This window comes from Falco naumanni, chromosome 4 (assembly GCF_017639655.2).
Source record: "Falco naumanni isolate bFalNau1 chromosome 4, bFalNau1.pat, whole genome shotgun sequence".
Classification (NCBI taxonomy): Eukaryota; Metazoa; Chordata; class Aves; order Falconiformes; family Falconidae; genus Falco; species Falco naumanni.
In genome coordinates this window covers 102657770-102682949 of record NC_054057.1, presented here as the reverse complement: position 1 = coordinate 102682949, position 25180 = coordinate 102657770, and the positions used below count along the sequence as shown (strand labels likewise).

The following is a 25180-nucleotide window of genomic DNA, read 5'->3' as shown; positions in this document are numbered from 1 at the left end:
TGCAGGGGCAGGCAGCTGGGGGCCAGAGGCAGGAGGTTTGAGTGAGATGCTCTGTGTGCACAGCCCTGCCTCGGCAGCCCAAGGCCAGAAAGGCTGGGTCCCTTCTGCAAACAAAGGATGCCTTTTGCTGGGTGTGTTGTACAGCAGAATTGTGGTGGCTTGTGTGGCTTTTAGCTCTTTGACCTTTATTTAAATGAAATGCAGAGTAATTTGTATCTAAGTGGAGTTGTTCTGTCTCATTAGCGTGATTAAATAGATGGTGGAGCGTTACTAAGTTCATTGTCAGAGAGACTGTTGCTTAGTAATTTAAACTGCAATAATCTCATTATTCAGTTTTTTCCTTACAATGATGGTGGCTCTGTTGTTACAGGCACATTCACGGGCTTGCACGCAAACCCTGACAACTGTGATAGCATTGGAAACATCAGAGCACAGGCTTTGAGAAGTCATTCAAGGTAAAGCTGAGTAGGGGGAGCCTCTGGGACTTTTCAGCTGTGTATGCCTGAATGAGGTTTTTGGTGGCATAGAAATAGAAACTCAGAACTAAGGGGTGAGCTCAGGCATATGGCCCCGTGGGCCGCCGCTGCACCAAGGACTCGACAAGACACTCTTCCTCGGCCTCCTCAGGGGGCGAGTGGCTGGGGCGCCCCGGCAAGCAGCGGCCACAGCCAAACTTAACTGTACATCTCACGCACGAACGCAGATCAAAAACCCAAGCAGGCCCTGAGACAAACTGATGAGACCCCAACCTAGGGCTGCTGCGGGTCCCGGGGTGACCCCAAAGATTGCCAGGGCGCAGGGAGAGGAGCAGCAGCGTGCCCGTGCCCACAGGGCCGGCACCAAGCGCAGGGCAGGGTAATGCCCTGTGTTTGTCTCGCAAAACCGAGGCAGGACCCGAGCAGCAGCTGGGAGCCACGGAGGGGCTGCTGGCCCAGGCCCGGGCCCGATGGAGCAGGCCAGCCCGCTGCTGCCGCGGGAGGGGCACAGACCGGCCGAGCTGCGAAGCGACGCCGCGTAGGCCCTGAGGGGCCGCGCGCAGCCCGCACCCCTGCCCCGCGCCCGCTGCGGCTCCCCTAGCAACAGCGGCGCTGGCGACCGCCCAATCAGCACGCGGCGGTGCGGCCCGAGCCAATAGAGAGGCGGGCGGGAGGGCGGGGCCCGTGGGGTGGGGGAGGGCCGGCCACGCGCCGCGCCGCCATTTTGACGTCTGAGGAACAAAAGAGGCGAAGCCGCCGCCGCTGCCGGCCTGACACCAGGTAACGGGCGCGTTCCGCCGCTCTCCCGGGCCGGCTGGCCCGCCCCCTCGGCGCTGCGGGCGCTCGGCGAGCCTGCCGCTGGTCCTCCTCTCCCCCGCGGCAGCTGGCTCTGAGGAGGTGGCCGGGGGCTGCCGCTGGCGTGTAAGGTGCGGCGGAGCCCTGCCTCTGCAGGCCCCAGCCCCGCCCGTCGTGGGAGGCCGGTGCCTGGCCTGAGGGATGTGGGGGGGGGAGGCGGCTGCCCGGCTTCCCGCTAGAGATGCTCGGCGGCAGCCGCGGGCGGGTGGCGGCGGCAGGGGGAGGGACGTTGCCCGGGAAGTGGGGGAGCACTGCCCTGGTTTCCTCCGGCAGGGTTCTGGCCTAGCATCACCCCCGGGAATGCGCGTTCGGTCCGGGATGGAGATGGAGAGGGTGGGATGGAGAGGACGGCCAGAGCGCTCACGGAGCTTCCCCGCTCCCACACCGTACCGGCTTCTTGCCCCGCCTCGCCCCCCCTGCGGGGCGGCGGTGGGGGCTGCCGGGCGGGGGGCTGTCGGTAGCGGGGGGGGTCGCGGTTGTGCGGTCTTACGTGGGTGGGTGACCCCGGCGCTGGTTGTCGCCCCTTGCTGTTACTCAGCAGTTCTCATCTGCCTGAATCATAGGACGTCGGTTTTCCGTTTTGCCTGGGTGAGGCATGTGCCGCAGGTTGGACGAGCGTTTCCTACACTCGGTAATATTACAAAATCAAAAAAGGGTGCTTCGGGATGCGTTGCATAATTGGACGCGCTGCTCACGAATACCCCTTTTTTATGTGTAAAACGGAAATAGTGGGTACTGTCTTGTTATGAGCTGGTTTGAGCATCACAGGTTTGTAATACATAATGTGGCTTGGGGCCCTTAGGCTCTTAAAAACACGGTTCAGAGTTTGGAAGTCGACATTCAGCTTAAGAAAATAAATGTTATTGTTGTTGATAGAATAACAGCCTGTTGGTAGTTACATCCTGATATGTCCTTGGCCTTAATTCTGCTGTGAAAGGTATGTGTGTTTAACACCAGTATCTTTCCTAGTGTATGCTGGAATTTAATTACCCTCTACTTCTAGCCTGTCTTTCTAATTTTTTGACACAGTGTCACGTATACTCAGGTATTCCAGAAATGCATCCAGTGCCCATGTGATTTTTTTGTTTTAGACTCATGAACATCTAAGGGGGCAGTTCTGTGTCAAATATTGTTAAATTGGAATCTTGCTTTAATATTTACTTCTGGAGCGTTAAAGCTAACGTAAGCTTGTTTTTAACTTTTCAGTCAGAGTGTGTTATTGGTTGTTACTCAACACAAGGCTGAAGTAAGAGCATAACAGCTCAAATTTGATGCTCTAGGTCAGGGTTATTTTGGCTTTTAAGCATCTAAGAATTTGCATGTTTGTTCATAACTTTGCTTATATAAGAAAAGCTACTTGTAAAATGTGAAATTGTTCTTAAATTGAAATTAATTTGCATATTTTCAGGACTTCCGATAACATTAAGGAATGGAAACTGGGTTTCTATATACATGTGCCTACACACACAAATGTGTATTTTTAAAATGGACTGATTAATTTGTTTACATTTGGCCTATTTAGAATCTTTCAGCTTGTTATTATAATTTTTTCTTGGTTAAAGTATATTACTGAATGGGGAAGAATCCAATGATTTAACTGCCAGAATTCAGGAAAATTTCTTCAAAAATAGTAATATTAAGTGCTCAGAAGTGTCTCCTGGTTAAGGATCATGGGAAGGATTTCAGGGAAGGATTGTAGCCATTCATATATACTAGTTTGTAAACATTTCAGACCTTAAACTTGACCAGGTAGCTTCCAAAATTTATATTAATTGATTTAATTTAAAAGTTGTTTTCCTACCTTTTCTGTTGACACCTTTCTGAAATAATAATCTCTTATCTTGTCTGGGGTATTTTGGTCATAACAAGTAATGTAAGCTTCATGTTGCTGCTTCCTTTTGAGGAAAGGTAGATCAGAACAGAACCATCATAATCGTATGGTAACTTGGGAAGGAGCTGTAAAACTGGATAGTGGTCAGTCATATGAATGCTGGGCCTTGTGCCCTCAAAATTCTTTCCCCACCAGTTGCTTGCAAGGAAGAATTCAGATTTGTCAGGCATGTCATTTTGAAAAAAATAGGATGAGAAAAGATGTTAAAGAAACTCTTTGCTGCCTGTCAGTGGGTGGGCTTCTGGCCAGGTCACTGGTATGGTCATGCTTTAGTTGTTCTCTGATCAGCTGGAGAGTGTCAGAGGGTATTTCAAGGATGTTTTTCCTTCTGAAGAGTAGAAGGATGTGAATCTTGAGGCACTAGGAGTGTCTTATCTGTTGGCTGTGGTGCTAAGGACATGTCTGCCCTTTTGGTTTAGGAATAGGTGGAGGCAGAGAAGCTTATGCTGTCAGGTTGATGGTGGAAGACATACCTCACTAGTGACATAAATTCCACAAGGATATTGTATCTAAAGAGATAAATTAAATAGAAGTCACTCTTAAAAGTCTGTAATTCTTTACTGTCTGAATACTTTCAGTGAATTGGGTTAGATAAAGTCTAGGGAAATTCTGGAGTAACTGGTATTAAATGTCGGTTACTTTCAACAATTCTTACCTGATGGTGTTTGGAAATTGGGAGACAGCTGAAGTGTTTTCTCTAGGTGGTCAGGAGTGCTGCGCCTGCAGCCCAAGTCAGTGCCTGCCCGAGGTCAGGAGCAGTTCCAGATCCAGAATAGGCAAAACAAGTATCTCCTTGGTAATGCTTTTGATGCTGTCCTGCCCCCAGGGAGCTGTGCTTTGGGTGGGGAAGGCTAGGGGCAGGGGTTTTGAAGTGAAGCATTGTTTAATGTGGTTTTTAATGCTAAGCCAAGGTGTAGCTTCTTCCTTTTTGATACATTTCATTGGTTTCCTTAATATTTCTGCACTAATGCTTAAACACAGAACTTGTTTAATGGGTAGGAATGTATTCCAGAAGTTCAGATCCTGTATCAAAAGATTGAAAGGGCAGAATTGAGTTGTGACTAAAAAAATTGACTTGAATGCATTCTACTGGTCTAGATTTATCCAGAAGTGTGGAGGTAAGTGCACAGTACAGTGGAGTTTGAAGTTTTATTAGGCTGACATTGTACATTCAAAACAATTCTTGTGTATCTCGTGAGCTTGGGCTAGAACCATTATCTGAAAGCTATCAGGTTTTTACGATGGCGTGTGGAAAAACCTTACTGCCTCTTATTCAGTTCATCCACTTATCAGTTGTTGAATTTGCTGATGCTTAGCTCGTCCCTGTTGGCAAGAAGCTGCGGTTGGTCTCCAGGCAACGCAGGTCCGGCTCAGCATCTCCGTGCCTTGCTTGAAGAGATGAAAATTTTCCATTGCGGGGAGAGGATTTTTCCTCTTGCTAATTCTTTTATCTGGCTTTCTGTCTTGCCCAAGGTTATTGTATCTTTGAAACAATACAGGAATAGCTTTGAAGTATTAAGAGGCTCCATTTTAGAGTTTTGAGGTATAACTGCAGTTGTGCATTTCTATAGCTTTTGTTAGAAATACCTTATTAGAATGTTATTTTGGGCCTTTCAAAGTAACTATTTTCTTTCAAAATAATTCTTTCTTCCCCACCCCCCCCCTTTTTACAAAGCTGTATGACACAGTAACATGCTGTAAGTAGCTAGAAATTTCTCCTCCTGCAGAGTCTGAAATACTGGAAGACATAATGGAAGCAAAATTGCTTGGTCAAATGAAGGTCTAACATTGGTTGTGTTTAACTGAGTGTTTAGGAGCTTGAAATTGTCACTGAAATCTTTTGCAACTACTTGACTTGTGTAGCACTAAGTCTTTCAAGTCCTGATGGTGTTGCAGAAAGATGGGCTGTGTTAGAATAAGGTAATTACAAAGAATAACCTTTGTAATAGGTACAGAAAGTACTCTCTTCGCTCTCTGGTTATCAGATATTTAACCTGCAGTCTTTGACGACCCAGTGTCTGGATTGATGGTGCATATGGAGGATTGTCTATTGGAGATGGTTGGTTAGTGCCCAGTTTTGCATTATTTTAGTGTAAAAAGAAAGGCTTGCTTGTAAAATGGTGTTGAGTACTGAGAGTCTTCCTTTATGAAGACAGACCCTGTGCATGTGCTGTGACGACTGGTTGGGCAAGAGACCCCACAGGTGGTGGCTGGTTTGGAGCTGTGTATGTGCTCATCAGCCAGTTAATAGCTGAAACAGAGCAGGAAAGTACTGAATTCATGCAGTAGCCTTTCAACTGTACTGCTTATCTTGGTCCCTGTCTTTTAGCCTGCTGTGTTGACATCTGAAAAGTTGGAAGGAATCTGGGGGAAAAAAATAAATTTGGATGGCTTGCTGAAATGGTTACGTATGCCTCAGGTTGTTGAGATTTAGAATGGAGAAGATCAAGGGCAGAAGGTACAATTATTTGTAGCTATTTTTCCTCAGAAAATCAGACTTAGAAGCAGCAAGGGTTTTGGGGGGTTTATGTCAGTATCTGCACTAGAGTGAGCACAGCAAAAACATCGATTTTATTTTCTTGGAGCAGAGGGCTTTGAGCATACTCAAATAGCTATGCAGTGCTGTGATGCAGAAATTCTCTACAGTGCCTTAAACCTTATCAGGAATTGTGGGTGCTGCCTGATTTCATGCTTATTGAAGATGACCTCTTTCTTTTAACATTTGCTCTTTTCCTTTTTCATATCTTTTTCCAGAAGAACAGTAATTTATCTGCCTTGTGTTTTAGATATATGGGGGCAATGTCATGGCAATTGATTTTTTTTTTTTCATGGTGACATCAATTAGATTAGTGTAGTTCCTTGTTACAAAGTTGAGAAATGAAACTGCTGACATGATAGACATTATCTTGATGTCTCTGAGGTGTTAGCTCTTTCAAATGGTTGATTCAATTTAACTGGGATTGTGAGGTTAAATTGATGGGTGGAGGTGTTCATACTGACACAGCTAGCATTGTAACTGGGAATCTGTTCCAGCTAATTTAGGAAAAAATTTGGATCTGACTTAATAGAAGCAGTCAATTTTCTGAAGAGACATCTGAGTATTAAAGTTAAGGGTATACTTCTAGATGGGGAGAGAACAAAATGTTTTGGAGAATCACTTCAGAATTCATGGAAATAAGTAGTCCCTCAAGGATGAGGGCTAAGTGAAGTAAGTGCTGATGGAAGTGCAGTGAGTTGTATAGTGAGAGGACTGATACAGTTCTGTTGAAACAAAACCTTTCATGTATTTAAACGTAAATGCTGAATGGTGATTTCTTCTTCTAAAGTGCAAATAATGATTTAATATCAGTAGTTCACTTCCAAAAAATAAAATGGTCTTTCATAAGCTTGACTTTTTGAATTTTCTTTTTTTTTCCTGACAGTATGCTGGCTTTTTTAGAAATACGTAATTGGAACATGAGCACAGTGCGGATGGTGATGCTATATTGCAGGGTTTTTTAAGAGGAAAATAGGTTTCTGGCAGTCATCCCGTCTGAGCCTTCCCTTTTTGGTTAGTGATGGCTTCTCGTTGAAAACAGTTGTGCAAACCACACTTGCTTGTGCTATATGGTCACTGACTGCCATAAAAATTGCCTGTAAAGCAACAGATGTATTTTAAGGGAATAAGACTTGCTATAGTTGTGTCACATTACCTGGGCTAATAAAACTAGCTAGCTCTTTTGCATCATTAAATGTATTTCAGCTTGTGGGGGGAATGAGACCAATACAGCCAAGCTCTTGCAAAAGCTTCCTTTATAGGTTACTGAAATTGGTAAGATTTTTTTTCAGGTGGTTTTGCACTGCTGTTCGAATATGTAAACTGTGTGAGATTAAAATGTATTAATTCTTTGACAGTGATTATTACAGTGAGCCTGTAATTGGCTCAGATGGTGTACTATGAGATCAATGAAACATGTAATACATAAATTATTTTTTTTAAAAAAGCATTTTTGAAGTACCATGCAGGTGTCCTTGTCCCTTTTACTAGGGAGAAACTGCTTGAAATGATGTTTAAGGTGCACGTCTGGGTTGTGTTATCAGATTTGAGATGCATTTTCAGTAGTTTGAAATGTTTTGAAACATCAATACAATATAAAAAGATAATGTTAAATGTACTTCACCAACCTGAGCTGTTCTGGAGCAAAAACTCCATCCTTCATAATTTCAGAAGTGTGGTGTCTTGGAACATACACTTGAAGAATTACTGTTAAAAATGTGTGTGGGCGTTTCAAGTCTGTCTGCCTCCTGAGGTACTTTTTGACCTTTTTCTGCAAAAAAAGATAAACTTTTTCATTTGAAGTATGTTGATGTTAAAGACAAATATACACATAAATGGGATGCATGAAGCATAATTGTATTCTGGCCACCATTCTTCCTGTAATAGTTTATTTATAAATGATGCTTGCTTTGTGCTTCTCTGGAAATTTTTGCTCAAGGAGTTGGACTGGTTTGTAGGATTTGGGCATCTTATCTTAAATTTGACAGTTATGTCCTGTGAGCTGCTAGTACTTGGGTTTAAAAAGTATTAGGGATCAGGATTTCTGAAGGGAGTACAGAGAAAAATCTTTGAATAGTTAAGTGAATGGGATCTTTGAGCAGGACTGGACAGTGGTCCTCTTGAGCAACTTCTCAGATGTGGTAAATTGGTCACAACTCGAAGGGCCGGTCACAAAGACACAATGTTCTTTTATTGAGTGTTAGAAATACAGTTCCCAGACTGCTAAATTCATGGTAAGGAGAAAGGCATAGCCTTGGACTTACTTTAATCTTAATGCTGGAATTTCTGGAGTTTTTCATATCTTGAATAACACTTCCATGTGTGTAATCAGCACAATGTAGCTCTTGCTGTCATATTTTCAGAAGATTAAAGGCTGAATGCTATTTTGGTTTCTCCATGACAAAGGGCAGTATTGTCTTTTTATAGCAACTGGTGGTTTTAGCTGCTGGTGCCAGAATACTGTTTTAAGATGGATCAGTTTTTAAATAGGAAGTTTTAAGTAGCTTAGTTTTGGTGGTTCAGGTTTCTTAGTTTCCATGGCATTTTTACTTGGAAAAGAGGCTAGTTCTTAAATTACACAATCCCTGAAAAAACTGCATGGGTCAGAATTGCATACTCTTTTTCTGGATGAACGTGCTTAGTAACCTGTAACTTAGCTTTTTGTTCTGGGGAGATAAAATAGCTTTACTTGAGAGATAACACTCCGGCATTTCTCCAGAGCTTGGTGTATGTGGTTAAGATTACAGATTACAAACGGTGTGGGGAAAGCTGAAAGCTGTTACTCTTGGGGATCTTGAAATGTTAGTTGTACTGAGGTTTAAGAAATTGCAGCTGAGGGGCTGCTGTGTATACTTCTCTTAACCAAGAGCTAGAAGCTTGGAGACTGCCTTGGGTACTTGTCTTGCTTTCCCAGACAGAAGGATTGAGGAGCTAGTTTTCTCCTAGTAATACAGAGCTGGTTGAAGGAAAATGGGAATGATGATAGTGCATGAAGAACAATAATAGAACGTTATGCAACTTCAGAAATTTTTTTTGTTTGCTGCCTTAATATGTTACACTTAATGTTCTGTAATTCTTAGTTTCATTTGTTAAGGTTGTATTCAAAAGCCTTTTTGGTATTTGCTGCAGGAGGTGGCTCTGCAGCTGTGGTGTTAAATTTACAGGTGTAAATACATGTCTTAACCTGTGTGGCAGTGTTCATGTCTCATAGTGACTACTGCTGTGTTTGGGTTATATTTAGAGGAAAGCAAAACTAGAACTCCATGTTTAGAGAATAAAAGGAGACAGCATAAATATGTTGCTAGTTTAGAAAAATGTTTTGTGCTGAAAGAGTGTGTCTTTGTATAATTTTTTCAACATTGCAATGCATCATTTTTCATTTCTATACTATAGTCAGAATTCTCTGACTATAAAAAAAAAACAACAAACTCTTAAGGGTGCTGGCTTTACCCCCTTCAGAAGTTCATAGCAGAACAGGATCTTGAATGCAGCACTTGGGAGTAACACTTTACTGTTACAGCCAGTGTTGGACTGTCCTCACGCTTCTTTCAGTGGAGGGGGGAAAAAAGATTTAGAGGATTAGTACCTTTAGGTGTGACATAACTGACATGAGGTCCTCAGAAGAACCTAAGCCATTTCAGGATGTTTTTCTGCAGTTTTAAACTGCCTAGAGATTTTAAAATTATTTAGTGTTTCTTGAAGGTAGGTTAAACTTAAAACATTTACAAAGATGTTGGAACATGTTTTTTTAAAACTAAATACTATTTTAGCTGTTTGGCTTGTCATGTGCCAGTGATAGGTGAGCTCTGACATAGCGCATAGAATTTTCTTGAGATCTAATGCCAGTGGTTGTTACTCAATGTTATTGTTAAGTTCTTCCAGTAATACAGCAGGAAAAATGTATATAACTTGATACAGGGAGTACCTCTAATTTGTATGGAGGAGGGAAAGGGATGCTGCTTTAATATATTGAACTAATGAATAGATACTTTCCACCCAATAATTAAGCATCCATTCTTTTTTGGTGGGAATCTTTTGTTTGCGGCCTAATGTTAAGTATACGATTAGCTTTCTACCTTGATGGGCCTCCAGTTAGCTCTGTCGTGATTCCAAAGGGTTTTGCAAACATAGCTTGTAGAAAGTTTATATATGAGTTCATGTATAATTCTGGGTTCCTAGATTCAGCCCTTTTTGTGTGATTAACTAAAGGATTTTTTTTTCCTTTTTATCTGGAGGAGTTCCTTTATTTTTCTAAACTACAGCAATGTGGTGCTGCAGGTACCAGCTATTTAATATGGACAGATTAAAAAAAAAAAAGAAAGAAAAATTAGATTATATCGGTGAGTCTAACAAAAAGGTGGTTTCTTTTACTGGTCTAGTCCAAGCACCCTATGTTGAAGAAGCAGCAGAATTTTCTCCTTTTTTGGCTTTTTGTATCTGTAGGTGGTTACGATAGACTCATCACTATAGTGCCTGACTCCCATAGCCCTCATGATTTATCAGTGAGGGCTATAGCAAAAGTATTTCTGCTTGGAAATGGAATACACATGTAGTCTCAGTATGTAGGTGTGGAGGAGTTGTATTTTACTCTTGGATTTGCAAGTGTTCCTGCTGAGTATTTTTACAAAACCTCTTGCTTACTCATCTTTGAGCACTAAGTCATGTGGAGATAACTTGATGATTGTTACATTGATTGACTTGCTGCAGAAGAGCTTAAGTAACCTTACTTGCATAGAAATTTACAGCTCAGCATCTTTTTTTTGCTATCACAGCCACTTGGGTTTAAAGTTCTACTTAATGAAGAAGGAGGGGTTTTTTTCCCCTCACTCTAGTCCTTTAAAGTAAGCTCAATGGAGTGGTTTTCTGAAGTATCTTAGAGGTCTGGGTGTTTCCAGACAGTAGCCAAATATGTTAGCAAATGTTGCAAAGACCTACAGCATGTTGCTGCCTTGTGTCATGTTTTCTTCTTGCATTTAGAGAAAACAGAAAATGCCAGCTAAAAAGCAACATGTTCACCTGTGTGATGTCTTCCACCCCATGTACACATTTGTTACTGTGGCACTGCTCCTCTTCCCCTGTGAAGTTGAAGAATATTAAATCTGCTGTATTAAATTTGCATTGCTTGCTGTTTAGGGGACAGTGGTTTGTTTTTTAGAACAAAAAAAAATAAATCTGAGAATTGACAATGTCGATGCACGCTTGTATTGAAGATAAACTTTTTATTTAAAACTAAGTACCAGAATAAGTATTTGCTTCCTGTAATCATGCAGAATAGTTAAGGCTGTTATTAAGGCTTTTCCCAAAACCATAGGATTCATATGAGCACATCATTATGCAGGCTCTGCATTTCAACCCTAATGGGATAAAAGTTCAAAGTTGTAGCTTTTATTGCTTAAACTTGGTTATATTGTTACTATTGAAGATACAAAAGGCTTCAAAAGCCATCCTGGTGTGGGACTTGCTTTGTATTTAGAGGTATAGTAAATCTTCACAGCTAGGAATTTATTAACAATTCTGATGAATGCAGAGGTCTTTTTTTCCATTAAGAATGAAAACATGTATTATAGAGGGTTTGCTCCCTAATCTACATGCAGTTAATCTTTAAAACAGAATCAGAAATATAAAATTACATTTTAAGGCAGCTGACTGAATGCTAGAGGATTTGAGTATCTCCATTCTAATCTGGAGCAGAACACATCAGACAGAGTAACTTCAATTCCTGGGCCAAGTACAACTAAAGGGAATGTTAGAAGCACTTTCTTACCAGTGTTAGACTAGGCAAATTTGCTAATAAAATAGTGTTATGTGTAGAGGAATGGTATTGGTTTTCATCAAAATGAATCACAAGTTGTGCAAGAACTTTGAGTCTGAGCATGTTTAACATATCTAAGGTTTTTAATACTCTGGTGTTTGTATCTTGTGTTCTTTGATTCAAGGAATGTACCTTGCTATTTGTAAACAAGCAGAATACTTGGAATATGTAGTTTGGTGGCATAAGGACTTGTAAAATTCCTGTAACTATTCCTGTTTGCTAAGTGTATTGTAGGTTCTTAAAGTGTATTTCTTCTGCTTTAGTTGTGAGGGGCCTTTCTCTTTGAGCATTGTAAGGGCTTACCAACTCAGACCTGAGGTAGGTACGTAGCTTTTTGGTTTTGTGCATGAAACAATGGGTGCACACAAACCTACTGTACACTTTCCACATGATAGTTGCATTTTCCCATGTCCTTTCTCAGCTGGTACTCATTTCTTCCTGAGTATTCTTTGAGTTGAAGCAGCTTTCTCTTTGGCTTCTCTAATGGGTCACTAATAACACCTGTATTTTTTTTTTTGCTTGTTTGCTGGCTGTGCCATTTCTGTTTCCTTGGAACCTTGGGAAGAAGCTTAGTTTTGTCTGGTTCAGTGGGGTTACAGTGTCCTACAGCAGCTCTGCTCTGAAGGTAGCTACCCGGTCAGCTTCCTTCTTTGTGTTACCCAGTGAACTGAGAAAAGGACAGGCAGAAAGCTTTGCTGCCTTGCTATTTCTGTCACTGTAAAGCTGACTTACAGCTATTTGGATCTGCAGATATCACCCGAAGTAAAAAGTTGGCACTTGAGAGAAACCAGGTTTTAACAGACTGCTTAGGAGGGCAACTCTGCTATTACAAAGTTTTGGGAAGAGGTGTTATTTTTGAGATTGTTATGAAGGAAGGAACTGCTGCATAATTGAGAGCTGTGCTTTCCAGAGGATGTGTTTGTTAGTGCAGTTATGTACGGGACTAAGTCGAGTATCTGTAATGACATGAAATACCTTCCAAAGAATGCTGTCAACTGAGATTAATATTCAAAGCCTGAAAACATGAGTTCATTGCCGTATTCTTTCAGTGGTCATTGTCACAGATGATTGAGAATAAGATGTGTATATGTCTTCTGTTTTCGATGTTTGGGTTTTAAACATCCTTTGCTGCTTACTGCAATGACATTGCTCAAGCTATTGTTATTGTGTCTAGACAAGTTTTTATTTGCTTCCTTCAAGTTACGTCAGATTTCTCTTAAATGCTTGACACGTGAAGGAATAGTACATCTGCTTTTTTTGGCTTATGTGTCCTTTGAACAAAAGATCTTAGCCAAAGGCGCTTAAAAGCACATAGAAGGAAAAGGGCAGGGTACTACACTGAGCCTGCATTTGGTATCTGGGAAAATTGCCTAAAACCAGCTGTTTTGTGCTCTTTCTTGCCCAAAGAGCATTGAAAACAGAGTGTGGAATCAGAGGAAAGGCAGTGAAGAACTATATTGTGCTTTTGCTGGTCAACATTGTTGTCACTTGAAGCTGTTGGTCTTCGCTCAAAGTTTTTATTTTGAAGGAAGTGCAATCAATTTAACATGTTTGTGAGGTTGTTTATGGAAGTAAGATGCTTTGCACTGCTTCGTTTGTAAGTATTTCTGATTGGCATTGCAATTGTTCTGCAGGTTCTGTTGTTAATCTGAGTGACAAGATTCCCTATATGAAGTAGAGCCAAAATGACAAACAAATTCTGATTATCTGTAGTGGTAGTGTTAGAGCATGCAGCAGGAAAAAAACCTTAAGATCTTACTCAAAGTTTTTTTGCAAATGAATGAAAACAATTTTGGATGAAAACAAACTGAATTTGAGGTAAGCAATGCTTCTTATCTTGAAAGGTTAAAATATATTAGTTGTTCAAAGAGCACACTAAAACCTCTGGATTCATAAAATCTAAAATATGGACAAGATTGTGCGGGCTTGCTGCTGCCGCTTTGAGCACTATTGCTCTGTTCAAATCATACATGCGTTACAGGCTTATAAGAAGTCAGTAAATCGCTTTGTGCAATTAAGGAGCTTGGTTAAAGTCTTTATAGCAAGGAACTCATTGCTGACACTGTTCAGTAGTCCTTGCATATAGGTTTATACTGCATAGCTCTATTAGTACAATTTTTATTCAGCGGGGGCACATACTACAAACGTCTTGTAGTGGAAACAATATATGGGAGTTGCACTGTGTTTTGGAAGATAAAAACAGAAGGAGAGCTTACTAATACAGGCACAGTAAACTCATCTTTACTTGTGTGAGTTTACATCTTTGTCTCTGGTAGATTCACATTTACCTTGTGCTCATGTAGACCTGGTACACGGTGTTTGACTATGTATAGATAATTTTAACATATCCTTGGGGGGGGGGGGGGAAATCCAAAATGCACAAACAAAAAAAAACCAACCAACAACCCAACCCAACAACCAAACCAGCCCTGCCTGAATATTTCATAACTGATATGCTATAAAAAAACCTTACTGCTTTGTCCCTCGAATGGGAAGTTACACTGTGTGATGTGCTGCCAGATGTTACTTTTTCAGGAAACAGTGAAGTAGCATGAGTAGTCCTGTCCAATTCTGTGCTTGGCAATTCGTTGCAGAATGAATGTGGTGTGCCATGTGCAAGTTTTGTCCAGACCACTTGGGCATATATATGAAAGTAAACAAGTTGAGCTGGTGCTAATGAGCTCCCTGAAGATGTGCTGGGTAAACAAGGTGTTGTGCATTATTTGTGTTGGAGGTGCTTTTTGCTGGAGAGTGATTTCTATAGCATAAACATCTGCAAGACTTAACTCCTGATGCAACTCTGATGCAGTAGAACTAGGACTAACTAGGTGTTTGAGGTTAAGGGATGTTGTGGGGTACTTTCTCACTTTGAATCTCTGCAGCTGCCCATCAGTGTCTCTACGTCGGGGTAATTAGGAAGGTTGCCACCGAATGGCAGTGCCGGCTTAGAAAGAGTGGCTTTTGTAACGCTGATGTACTGTGACACTGTTAAAAGTGGCTGTGCCAAGGTAAAGAAAGCTCTGTCACCGCAAGATCATGTACATGTCTAACTGTGCAGCCCAGTGAAAACCAGCACTCTTCTGGCTTTTCCTGGGAAATTCCAACAGACTGGAGGCATTGTTGGCTCTAGGAGGTCCTGATGAAAACTCTTGAGGCTTGTAAAATTACTGGTGCATTAGACAAACACAGACTGAGGCTTAAAATTTCTCTAATAGAAAATGGAAGTAACTCTCAGTCAGCGCTTACTCAGGACCTAATGTGGCTTGCTGAGTGTGGGTTTGGTGAAAGCTTGAAGTATGTTACACATCTGCTGGTAAGTCAACTTGCAGTCGAGTCTTACGTGAGGAGCAGCGTGGCCCTGCCTGCAGTGAGCGGTGCTGCGGGGAGCCATCGGGCAGGTCCGTGACTCTGAGGCACTAACAGTGCCATCTGACGGCGACAGCTGCCGGGGTGGGTCGGGCTGCCTGGTGCTGGAGGTCACACCGGGGTACGCGGCTTTCCACACTGTCTGGGCACCGCGGTGTTGCTCAGCTTGGATGTAGTTAGATAGCTTTTTGGAAGTGGCTCGTGTCCGGTGTGAGGCTGAGAGGATTTTACCTGTATGTCTCTAAGTTGTCAAATTGCTGATGTTGAGGTAGATGAGGAACTTCTCTGGGGATGCAGTAGCTGCATTATGGAAAAAAAACCCAAACCACTAGGAAATCAACAGCAGTACAAATAGAGATGGAAAGCTTACTGGTTTTGCTCTAATCTTAAAGTGTAGAGTGCCAGAGTATTGTTTCTGGTAAAAGATTAAATTTTGCATACTCTTGCAGAGGTGGCCTGAGTTTTGTTTTCTGGATTAATTTTTTAAAAGAAAAATTTTAAAACTTTTTTTAAAAAGTCTGTCAAATAAGGCTTTCGAAAGAAGTGGGGGGGAGCTAACTGCTGTGTAGCGAGTAAAACTCTATTGACCTGTTTGTTACCCTTAGGTGCAGGTAAACATTCCAGGAGCTGGGGTTCAGTTGATTGATCTGTTGTTTCTTTAAGCAGTTTAGTTTAATTTAATTAATGCCCTTATGTACAGGACATGCTGTAGGCGTCTGTAGTTCTGTTGGTGACACTGCTTTAAGCCTGCAGGTCTCTGCTTTTCAAGTTAATGTAAAGCTGCTAAATATCTAAGGAGGACAAATAAAAATAGACCTGTGACCTAGAACACTTTGTAGTCTCTTTGAATTAAATGCATTATTGTTCGTGTAATGATCTTCACACAAAATAAGAGGCTGTTCTTAGCTGCAAAAAGTTAATCATTAAAGCTCAAGTCTAAAATTAGAGCAACTCTACTTAAAAAAATACTGGAAGGTAGATACCAGGACAGTCATGTTTTGGTTTTTAGTTTTGCTCCTTTAATTGCATATTGAAGTGCAAGTTGCGTGAAGCTGGGGGCTGGCGGAACGGAGCAGTGTGCGGTCATGGGCAGGGTTGGCAGCTTCTTGGGGTGCAGGTGGCACAACACCCTGCCATCCGCTGCGTTTTCGTAAAAATAAGTCATTGGAAAATTGCTTATTAGCATTATGGTTTTTAGCTGAAAAGTTAGCATCTGTGTAATATCTTAAATATCTGACATATTGTGAAATATGTGTCCGGGCTGGACCTCGGCAGGTATCTGTGATTGCTGTCACTGTCTGGAAGGGAGGAATCGTAAATTTGGGTTTAATTACAAATTTCGGGCTGGCCTGGGGTGTTCGCTGCTAACGTTTGGCGGCGGGTGGGGGGTGTGTGTGTGTCGTTGGGAGCGGTGATGCGTCTGGCTCTGAACGGACGCTGGAAGGCTTTAGGCGTAACTTGAAGTAGGGCTCGCCGGGACTTCACATCAATATTTTTTTTTATTAAAACGGCAACAACAAAGAGGGCCGGGAGTTTTACCCGCCTCTCGCCCGCTGACGGGTGCCGTCGGTGCGCATGCGCGACCCGGGCGAGGGCGCCGTGGGGCTGTCCGCCCCGCCCCGCGGAGGCTCCCATTGGCTGCGCGCGCTGAGGGGCGTGCCCGCGGCGTGCCTGCCTGGCTGCGCCCCGCGCCGGCCCGCAGTCGGCCGCCTCCGTCGAGCGAGCGGCACGCGCAGCTCAGCTCCGCTCCGCTCCGTGGCGGCGCTCGGCCTTGCTTACCTGGCCTCAGCGTGCGGGGGACTGACGGACCGGCGCTCTCTTGTGCTTGTCTTAACAGACTTGTGAACCGGAATAAACCTTCAAGTCTCGGAGGCTTCTGGCTCTGAACTGCCTTCACTACTGTCGCCTTCTTCTGTCTAATGTGCTACAAGGATGAGCCCAGCATTTGGAGCTATGGAAGTGGAGCACTATTCCAAGGGAGTTCTGCTCGAGCCTTTTGTCCACCAGGTTGGAGGACACTCCTGTGTCCTCCGGTTTAATGACAAGACCATCTGTAAACCCCTTATTCAGAGGGAACACCAGTTCTATGAGACTCTCCCAACAGAAATGCGTAAATTCACTCCGCAATATGAGGGTAAGTTATCAAACCTTGGGATGGGGTTGGGCTTTCTGTAAATACAAGCGTGCTGTGCTCTCTGTTATCTCTGAAATCTCTTCTGTGTGGAAGAGATTTTAGGGTTTTCTTTTCATGTATTTTGATGTTGTCTGAGGCAGGCTGTGGAGATGCAGGGTGGAAATGCTTGCCAAGTTGGTGTTTGGGCTGACTAACAGCATTAGAGTAGAGCAGCTCTGCTGGTGATAGCCCATATATCTCCCTTAGGCACAGGTAAGTAGCTAACAGCTTGTGAATGTTTTCAGTGATTCTCTGCTGCTTTTTGTGTGGATTTCTGATTTTGTTTTTTGCCACTTGTTTCATGTTTGTTTACAGGGATTTTGTAAGATTGGTTGACAGTGTTTTGTGTAAGCTTAGCTGTGGTCTCTTGGTTTTGGATTTCTCCTCTGACTCTCATTATGATTGCAATAAATACATGTCAGTAAGGTGTCTTGTGGAATATTTGCAGTGTTGTTTCTGCCATTAAGGAAATGAAAATTCATGGCATTTAGGTAGGCAAGGATCAAGTAGCCGTGATGAGGCTGAGTCAGATGTTATGTAGGAGTGGAAATTCCAGTTCTCCTAAGAATTGTGCTAGTTAACAGAAACACTTTTCATTCTCTTTGCTATTCCGTCAACTGCTGCCTGGTGATTAATAGATAATGTCTGAAGCACTTTTTAAAATGGAGTTGCTTTTTAAAGCACATTTATTTTAACAACCGTAAGGGTGATCAAGTTTTGCATACTGTTTGTGAAACTGGCAGAAGACTTCAGAGGAGATGTTTCAAAGTTAATACACCCTGCACGCTTACAGAGACTTTTTGATGCATCAGACTACAAGTTCTGTTGGACTGAAAGAAAATGTGATCTTTGAATGACACTTCTCCAAATGTAATAGAAGAATTGTACTAGTGTGTATGGCATTTTGGGGAGCGTGGGGAGGGATTTAGGGGTAATGGGCCTCATTTGGTCCATCTCTGTGATTTTATTTTTTTTCCAGGATAAAGCCAAAGGCCATTTGCTAGCCAATGCCCCCCTTTTTTCCTGTTGTCCTTTCCTTTGTGGCAGCAGGACTGTCAGAGCTGTGCTCCTTGCCCCAGCCTACTGTAGGTCTCAGAGCCGCCTGCCCTGCTCAGAAGTGCCGAGACCTCTCCCCTAGCTAGCGATGAGCTGCAAGAACTGTGCAGACTGATTGATTTGAAAATAAAGAGAGAGAACTGAAGAATAAAATTAAAAACAATTCAGAAATTGTGGCTTCTTCATTAACCACTGAAACTTGGTAATGTAGCACTGAGTGCATCTGCATCTGTCAGTGTTCCACTAAGGCTCTTAAAATGCAATGCAGTACTCTAGAGACTCTTGAGGGGAGGTTGAGAAAAAAACAATGCTTTCAAGTTTCACCATGTTTCTGTACCAAAAATTTGTTTTGTATTGCATTTTTGTTACTTATTTTACAAGATTTCTGCATACCCAGTATCAATAAAATATATTCCAAAAATGAGAAGAAAATGTGTAATTGAAAGTAGTGATTCTAAGTGGAAGCTTTTGGACTAGTTTCTATTGTAATGTGATGTCTTGTTTGTTGTTTTGCTCTACTTGCAAATCTTTCCTTTCCCCTGGGAATCTATTAACCAAATCTTGTTTGGATAAGTGCTTTTTGCTTTGCTGTCATGCAAAACTGAAAGCTTTTTTTGGGGGGGGGGGGGGGGGGGGGGGGTCGTGCAGGTCACTTTTCACAGCAAGATGTTAACAAATGTTCTAAATCTCATTTAGGGTCAGACCAGTCAGGTGTTTTAATAAAAACTTTTATTGATTGAAATTGTGTCCTGTTATTATTTGATTCTTGACTGCATCAGAGAGAGAAAAGAACCTTTTGTATCACTGTTTTGTCAATATGATAAATTGTCTTTTGTGAGGTGTCACTTTTGTCTAGGTCTTTTGATATTTGTTAGGTTGGCAGATGAGGTTTGTCCTGTGGCAAGATAGAAACTAAGGACCGGGGTAAGAGAAAAAACCCAAAAGTTGCTATATTTTTAGTGTAAAATCATGCATTCTAAAAGGCTTCCTTGTCACTTCAGCAATTCAAAGCTGTCTGTGTCCTTTCTCTCTTCAGGTGTGGTGTCGGTGAGCTTTGAAGAGGATGAAGATGGAAACTTGTGTCTAATAGCATATCCATTAAATGGGGACCATGATAACTTAGAAAACTTAGATAATTCTGACTGTGAACCCAAAAGTAAGCTGTTGCGATGGACTAACAAAAAGACAATGTTGTTAGAAAATGAGAAGATATCTAAGGAATGGGTCCGACAGCATAGGAAAGAGGAAAAAATGAAAAGGTAAGTTTGATGGGGGGAACTGGGGTGCAGAGTGTTGAAGCGTAAATTTTTTTTGCTGTCAGATGAGCATCTGGTCTCTAGAATTCCAGAGAATTCTCCAGAACTTTCTTTGCTTTGCTTGTTCTTTTTGGTTTTCCTGACCTCTTCAGTGCAGTTAGGTTCAGTAGTGAAACTAGTATGTCCTCAGCCCAGTAGTGTGTTGAGTCTTTTCTTCTTCCCCCTGTCACCAGTCAATTGAAAAAGGTTTCCTCAATGTTATTTTTGAAGCTTCCAGGGAAAACCAAACGAAAACGAATGCCAGAACAAAAAAAAACCAAAGACCACCAACCCCAAATTCACAAAAAAACAAACCAAAACTCATCTGCAAAAGCACAATAGTTGTAAAGAACAAACAAACAAAACAACAAACCCCACACAGAAATTTCAGTGTTACTACACATGGCACACTTCTTGTAGGAATCTTGCTTTATCCCTGTTAGTGACACATAAATGAACGAGGTGAAATGTTAATTCTGCCCACTGTAAACTGTGAGCCATGGTGTATTGTGCTAAAAATGGTGACCTTAGCAAAGGATAAATCTTAAAGCATATTGCTACTCCTTGCGTTACATCCATTGAAGGTCAGGAGTATGGAAGTAGAATTACTACATGTTTTGTAACGTTTGGCTATATGCTAATTTATATTAATATACAAGTAGCTTTATAGAGGTTGAAATACTACTGATGGGCAGCTTGTCTTCTTGCACAGAGCAGAATAAAGCTCATTCTAGCTGTTAATGAAGGCGAGCAACATAGTTTGTAAAGTTAAATCCACTGACAACCCCTTTAAAGTGCTTATTTTTCTACTTGTCCTCTCATTTGCTGCTTCATTCTGTTTTCTAGTCACAAATTGGAGGAAGAATTTGAGTGGCTGAAGAAATCTGAAGTCTTGTATTACACTGTAGAGAAAAAAGGAAATGTCAGTTCACAGTTTAAACACCATAATCCTTGGAGCATGAAATGTCACCAGCAGCAGTTACAGCGGATGAAGGAAAACGCAAAACACCGGAATCAATATAGTATCCTTTCCTGAAAATACCTCATAACAATGGAATGAGTAGGGCTCTGCTTTTTTTATTTCTTTGACATGCCAAATAAAGTACAGAGCAGGCTTAACTGCAGTCCGGAGGGACTCTCTGAAGCCATGAATTATTTGGTGACTTTGAAGGGATTGGCAGAACTTTCCAGAACACAGGCTTTTACAGCATGTAATAAAGTAGCTTTATTGGCTACTAGGAAATTCAGATAATCAATTATACTAACTGTAGATTAGTTAGTAGATGGGTTTTACAGCATACTGGTTGGGTTCTTCTACGAAAACAGCTTACTAATGAAAGCTTTCAAAGGAGAAGAGTTCTGTCACTTTCTGTTACTGTTTTGGTATTGGTGTTTTTAAAAACTAGGGTCATCTTTCCCTTTTCAGGAACTTCTTAAATATAGGAGATACTCCAGTGCTTGGAGTTGTCTGCTTCTAGTAGTCTCTTTTTAATAAGCCTTTTTGATAAAAGCTGAATAAACTGTCATGTAGGATTGGAACATGAGAAACCAAAAATAGTGACTGAATCCATGAATGCTGAAGCACACTGATTTTGTGCTGTGGAACCACAGGCAAACATCTCCAATCTGTGTGTTCTGTGGAAAACAAATAGTGCTGTGTGCAGCGTTGGATGCAACTGACACATCCTGCAAAAATATGAATACCTGTGTACTTAGGTAAACAAATTCCTCTTGTCTGAGGGCTTTCAGTGAATGCATTACCAGAACATCTCTGATTAATAAACTGTTCCAAATGATAGAAAGCATTTCGTGGCTAGTATCATCACTGTTTCACTGTAGATGATGATTAAATTACCAAAGTAGAAGAGTGATCTCTCTGGAGCAGCATTACTACAGATGTGCTGTATTCTGAAGTGCTTCTTAATTTCTGTGTTTCAGAGGGTGCTGTGACAATGCCTGACTTGTGGGTTTTTTTTTTGGGTGTTTTTTTTTGGGGGGGGGGGGGGGGGGTGAATGCTAACCGAAGCACACAGAATCTTATTTTTCCACAAAAAATGTCTTGCTAGACAGGAAATACTTCATAATTCTAAGTCAGCTGCCAGATTATATTTCTGTATGACCCTGGTTACTTTTTTTTTGTTCAATGTGGAAATTCACCTGTTTTTAGAGACCAGTGAAAGTGGAGCTGGATATCCCCTCTGCTTTATGCCAAGCTTATGTAACTATTTTATGATAGGCTAGGCTACTATGCACTGGGCATGTTTGGGGTGTGTGTGAAGTTAAGACTGTGGCACTGTAAAATCTGTGATAAGGGCTTTAAAACCTGTGGTCCGTATAGTGTGGATTGTTCCTTAACTAATCAGAATTCATTTTGCTGGAAAACCTAACATCTCGATATGAAGTACCCTGTGTGTTGGACCTTAAGATGGGAACCCGACAGCATGGAGATGATGCATCAGAAGAGAAGAAGGCTAATCAGATTCGCAAGTGTCAGCAGAGTACATCAGCTGTTATTGGAGTACGAGTTTGTGGCATGCAGGTGAGAAGAAAACTGATGATGTGTAGGGCAACAGACTCGCATCCATTTTTGTTAGTGGGGTTTTTGGCTCACGTAGTTGTCCCATGTGTCGCTATCCTTGAGTTGCTGCACTTTTCCTTCAGTGAGGGAATGAGGCCTTCCAGTGTCACTTACTAGTTAAAGGTGGCAGCATGTGCAAGAGCAGTCTGCAGCACGCGTTCTGCATTAGTGAGTGCATTCTCTGAGTATAAAAAGTCTCCTGCACAGTAGCAGCAATTCAAAGCTGTGTAGTAAATCACTGATTCAATTAATGTTTCAAGATAGCGTAGGAAACTGCTGAAAGGAGGGTCTGCCAGTACATGCATTTTGAATAAAGCATGTGGAAATTTGGCAGAATGTTAAGTAATCTTCTGTCTTGTAGACTTTGAAAAGCCCCACAGATCTTTGACCGCTTTAAGTAGACTTGTTGCAAAGTGCAGATGAGAAGTGGCTTGATAAATGTGGTAAGACTCATGGCCAAATAAGGAGGTAGAGTTCTGTGGACTTTCACCTCAGTTTTTTGTTTACTTGCTTCTGTATTCCTAGAGGGACAAATGGGAAACAACTTGTTTGTATTTGAGGATTTTTCCGAAGCCTCTCTCCTCCCAACCAGTAGATTCCAGGAATGCCAGCAGTGTTTGCTAGGACTTGTTCCACAGCATGACTGTTGGCACATTTGGTGTTCAGTTCACTGTTTAACTTTGGGGAAAAGCACAAGGCAGAAAGGGAAGTGTAGAGGCTGCATTTCTAACCACAGCGTGCTGGGATTTGAGCGGGGCCTGCTCCTTGTTTGCCTTCCAGTATAGATCTGTGCTGGAAAACAAGAGGAACTTTGGAGGCAACTGCAATCCTTACTTGACCCAGATGTTTAGGCATTATTGAGCCATGTGTTGTACAGACTGCTCTCCTGTAGGAAGGAATCTTCCTGCAGGAGCACCTCTGACTTTAAATACAGAGGATTATAGGGCACACCTTAGTTTTATATAGGAGTGTTTGCAGTCTCTTAGTTTGGGGTTCTGGGAATCAGCTGATACGTCTGTGAGCAGAGGCGGGTAGTGAGCTTGAATGAGTGGCAGTGGTACAAGTTGTAGCTTGACTTTGGGAGATCTTGGCCACAGCTTTCCTGATCTCAGTTAATCTCCTCATTCTTACATCCCTGGTGGAAAAGCTCAAGTCTATACTGAAGGAATTTTCCATTTCCTCCGTGCCTCGAGTTTCACAGGCACTGCTGAATCTGCTGTAAGCAGTTTCTGTAACTGTGCAAGAGCAATTTTATGTGGTATGTCATCTTGTAAAAGTGTTCTGGAGCATGTCTTCCCTCTTTCCCTGGCTTTGAGTCAGTATTACCAGCAATTGTAACTATTTCTTTTCTCTTGTGTTGTGTTTGTATATGCAGGTCTACCAGGCAGGCACTGGCCAGCTAATGTTCATGAACAAATACCACGGAAGAAAACTCTCAGTCCAAGGATTTAAAGAAGCACTTTACCAGTTCTTTCATAACGGCAAATACCTGCGCAGGGAACTCTTTGAATCTGTCATTAAAAAACTGACTGAACTCAAGGCTGTCCTAGAGAAACAGGAGTCTTACCGCTTCTATTCGAGCTCCTTGCTGATAATTTATGATGGAAAGGAAAGGCAGGAGGTTGCTGTCGACTCAGACCCAGAGGACTTAGAGGACCTTTCAGAGGAGTCTTCAGATGAGTCAGCAGGAGCATATGCCTACAAACCAACTGCTAGTACTGTTGATGTCCGTATGATAGACTTTGCCCATACAACCTGCAAATACTATGGAGAAGATAGTGTGGTGCATGAGGGCCAAGATACGGGTTATGTTTTTGGACTTCAGAATTTAATAGATATTATTAAAGAAATAAGAGACGAAAGTAGCGAATAAACAGTGTTGAATGCACATCAGTAGAAAGCACTATTGTGACTCTTTGTATTCCAAAATTATTGGCCACTTTCTGGTGGTAGGAATCTTTACAGGCTCTGCAGGGATGGTCCTGCCAGAGTCAGACTTGTTCAGAGGGCATTTACTTATATTGGTGCTGGACCTAGCACTGGCAAAACTTGGTATCCTTATTTATTTTAACTTTCTTAAACATTCCATATTTGATTACTCAGATACCTCTGTTATCCCTGTGTGTATACGTTCCAATAAAATTCTTTTTGTTCGTTGTAAGTGATGCTTCTGTTGTTGCTGGTGACTGAGGAAGAGATGAAGCTCAGATCTTTCTGGTGGCGTAACGTGAAGGCAGGGTGTGACGGCAATGCTTACTTGCCTTGTGAGACCGTGTGTGGAATAGCACTTCTGTTCTGAGCCTCCTGTCAAGACCAATGAACAAGTCCAACAGAGAGCCACCAAACTGGTGGGGGCTGGAGCAGCTAACCTTTGAGGAGCGACAACAGGGCCTGCCTAGATAGGGGAAAATGATGGCTCAGAGGGACCAAACGGTGGAAGGTTGGATGGGAGACCCCCAGGAGGTCTGCTGGCCAGAATGATACGTGAGAAGTTGTCTGCTAAAATCTCCAACAACCTATTTCCTGGTTTGGGATCTTGTAAACTAGATCTCATGCTGTGTGACCCCTTTCTAGAGAGCTATTGATGTTTTTTAATCTAAGCTGAGCCAAAATACATGTAGAACTGCAGGATTAGCTGCAATGGCAGCAGCTAGGGGAGAGCTACAGAGCCTGACAGGTATCCTAAGCTGCTTAAAAATCTTACTTGGGACAAATAGTCTGGGAGGGTCAGGGAAAGTGAGAGGACAGCTGACAGACCCATTTTTAGACAAATGACTTCTCCCCTTGTGAAGCTTGTAAATCCCTGGGATACTGCAAAGGAAAATGGGTGTGGAAGCGCTGCATGTGGGGCTGTTGCCTGTTAGAGTTGCCCAGGGTAAAGCAGTTGGTGTGTGTAAAAGTGAAGAGCCTGAGGCGGCAGGTGATGGCAACAGCATCTTGCTGGCCAATGCTTTGGCTGCTCGTAGGCGTGCTGAGGAGAGGTGGGATGTGACAGGAAAGCTGCGGATCTGCTGGTGGAAGGTCACCCTCTTAACTGGCTGTAGCCCTGCAGCTTTAGATTCATACTCCCCAGCCGTTGCTATCAAGTTTTCCTGATCAAAGTCTCTCTGATGGCTGTCCTGTGCTCTTTTGTACTTTGTCA

General features: G+C 42.3%; 1 protein-coding gene across 1 annotated transcript; it reads left to right on the top strand.

Moving 5' to 3' along the window:
• The first annotated feature begins 1150 nt into the window (after positions 1-1150).
• IP6K2 (inositol hexakisphosphate kinase 2) lies at positions 1151-24199 on the top strand. The gene is made up of 6 exons (XM_040590847.1): positions 1151-1256; positions 16774-17070; positions 19202-19424; positions 20307-20482; positions 21824-21999; positions 23414-24199. The coding sequence occupies exons 2-6, from the start codon at positions 16869-16871 to the stop codon at positions 23909-23911; spliced, it is 1275 nt and encodes a 424-aa protein (XP_040446781.1). The 5' UTR covers positions 1151-1256; positions 16774-16868; the 3' UTR covers positions 23912-24199.
• The last annotated feature ends 981 nt before the right edge of the window (positions 24200-25180 follow it).

Coding starts and splice junctions, on each gene's coding strand:
- IP6K2 (XM_040590847.1), top strand. CDS start 16,869: ATGAGCCCAGCATTTGGAGCTATGGAAGTGGAGCACTATTCCAAGGGA. Junction 17,071..19,201: donor ATTCACTCCGCAATATGAGG/GTAAGTTATCAA, acceptor TTCTCTCTTCAG/GTGTGGTGTCGGTGAGCTTT. Junction 20,483..21,823: donor AAAACACCGGAATCAATATA/GTATCCTTTCCT, acceptor TTAACTAATCAG/AATTCATTTTGCTGGAAAAC.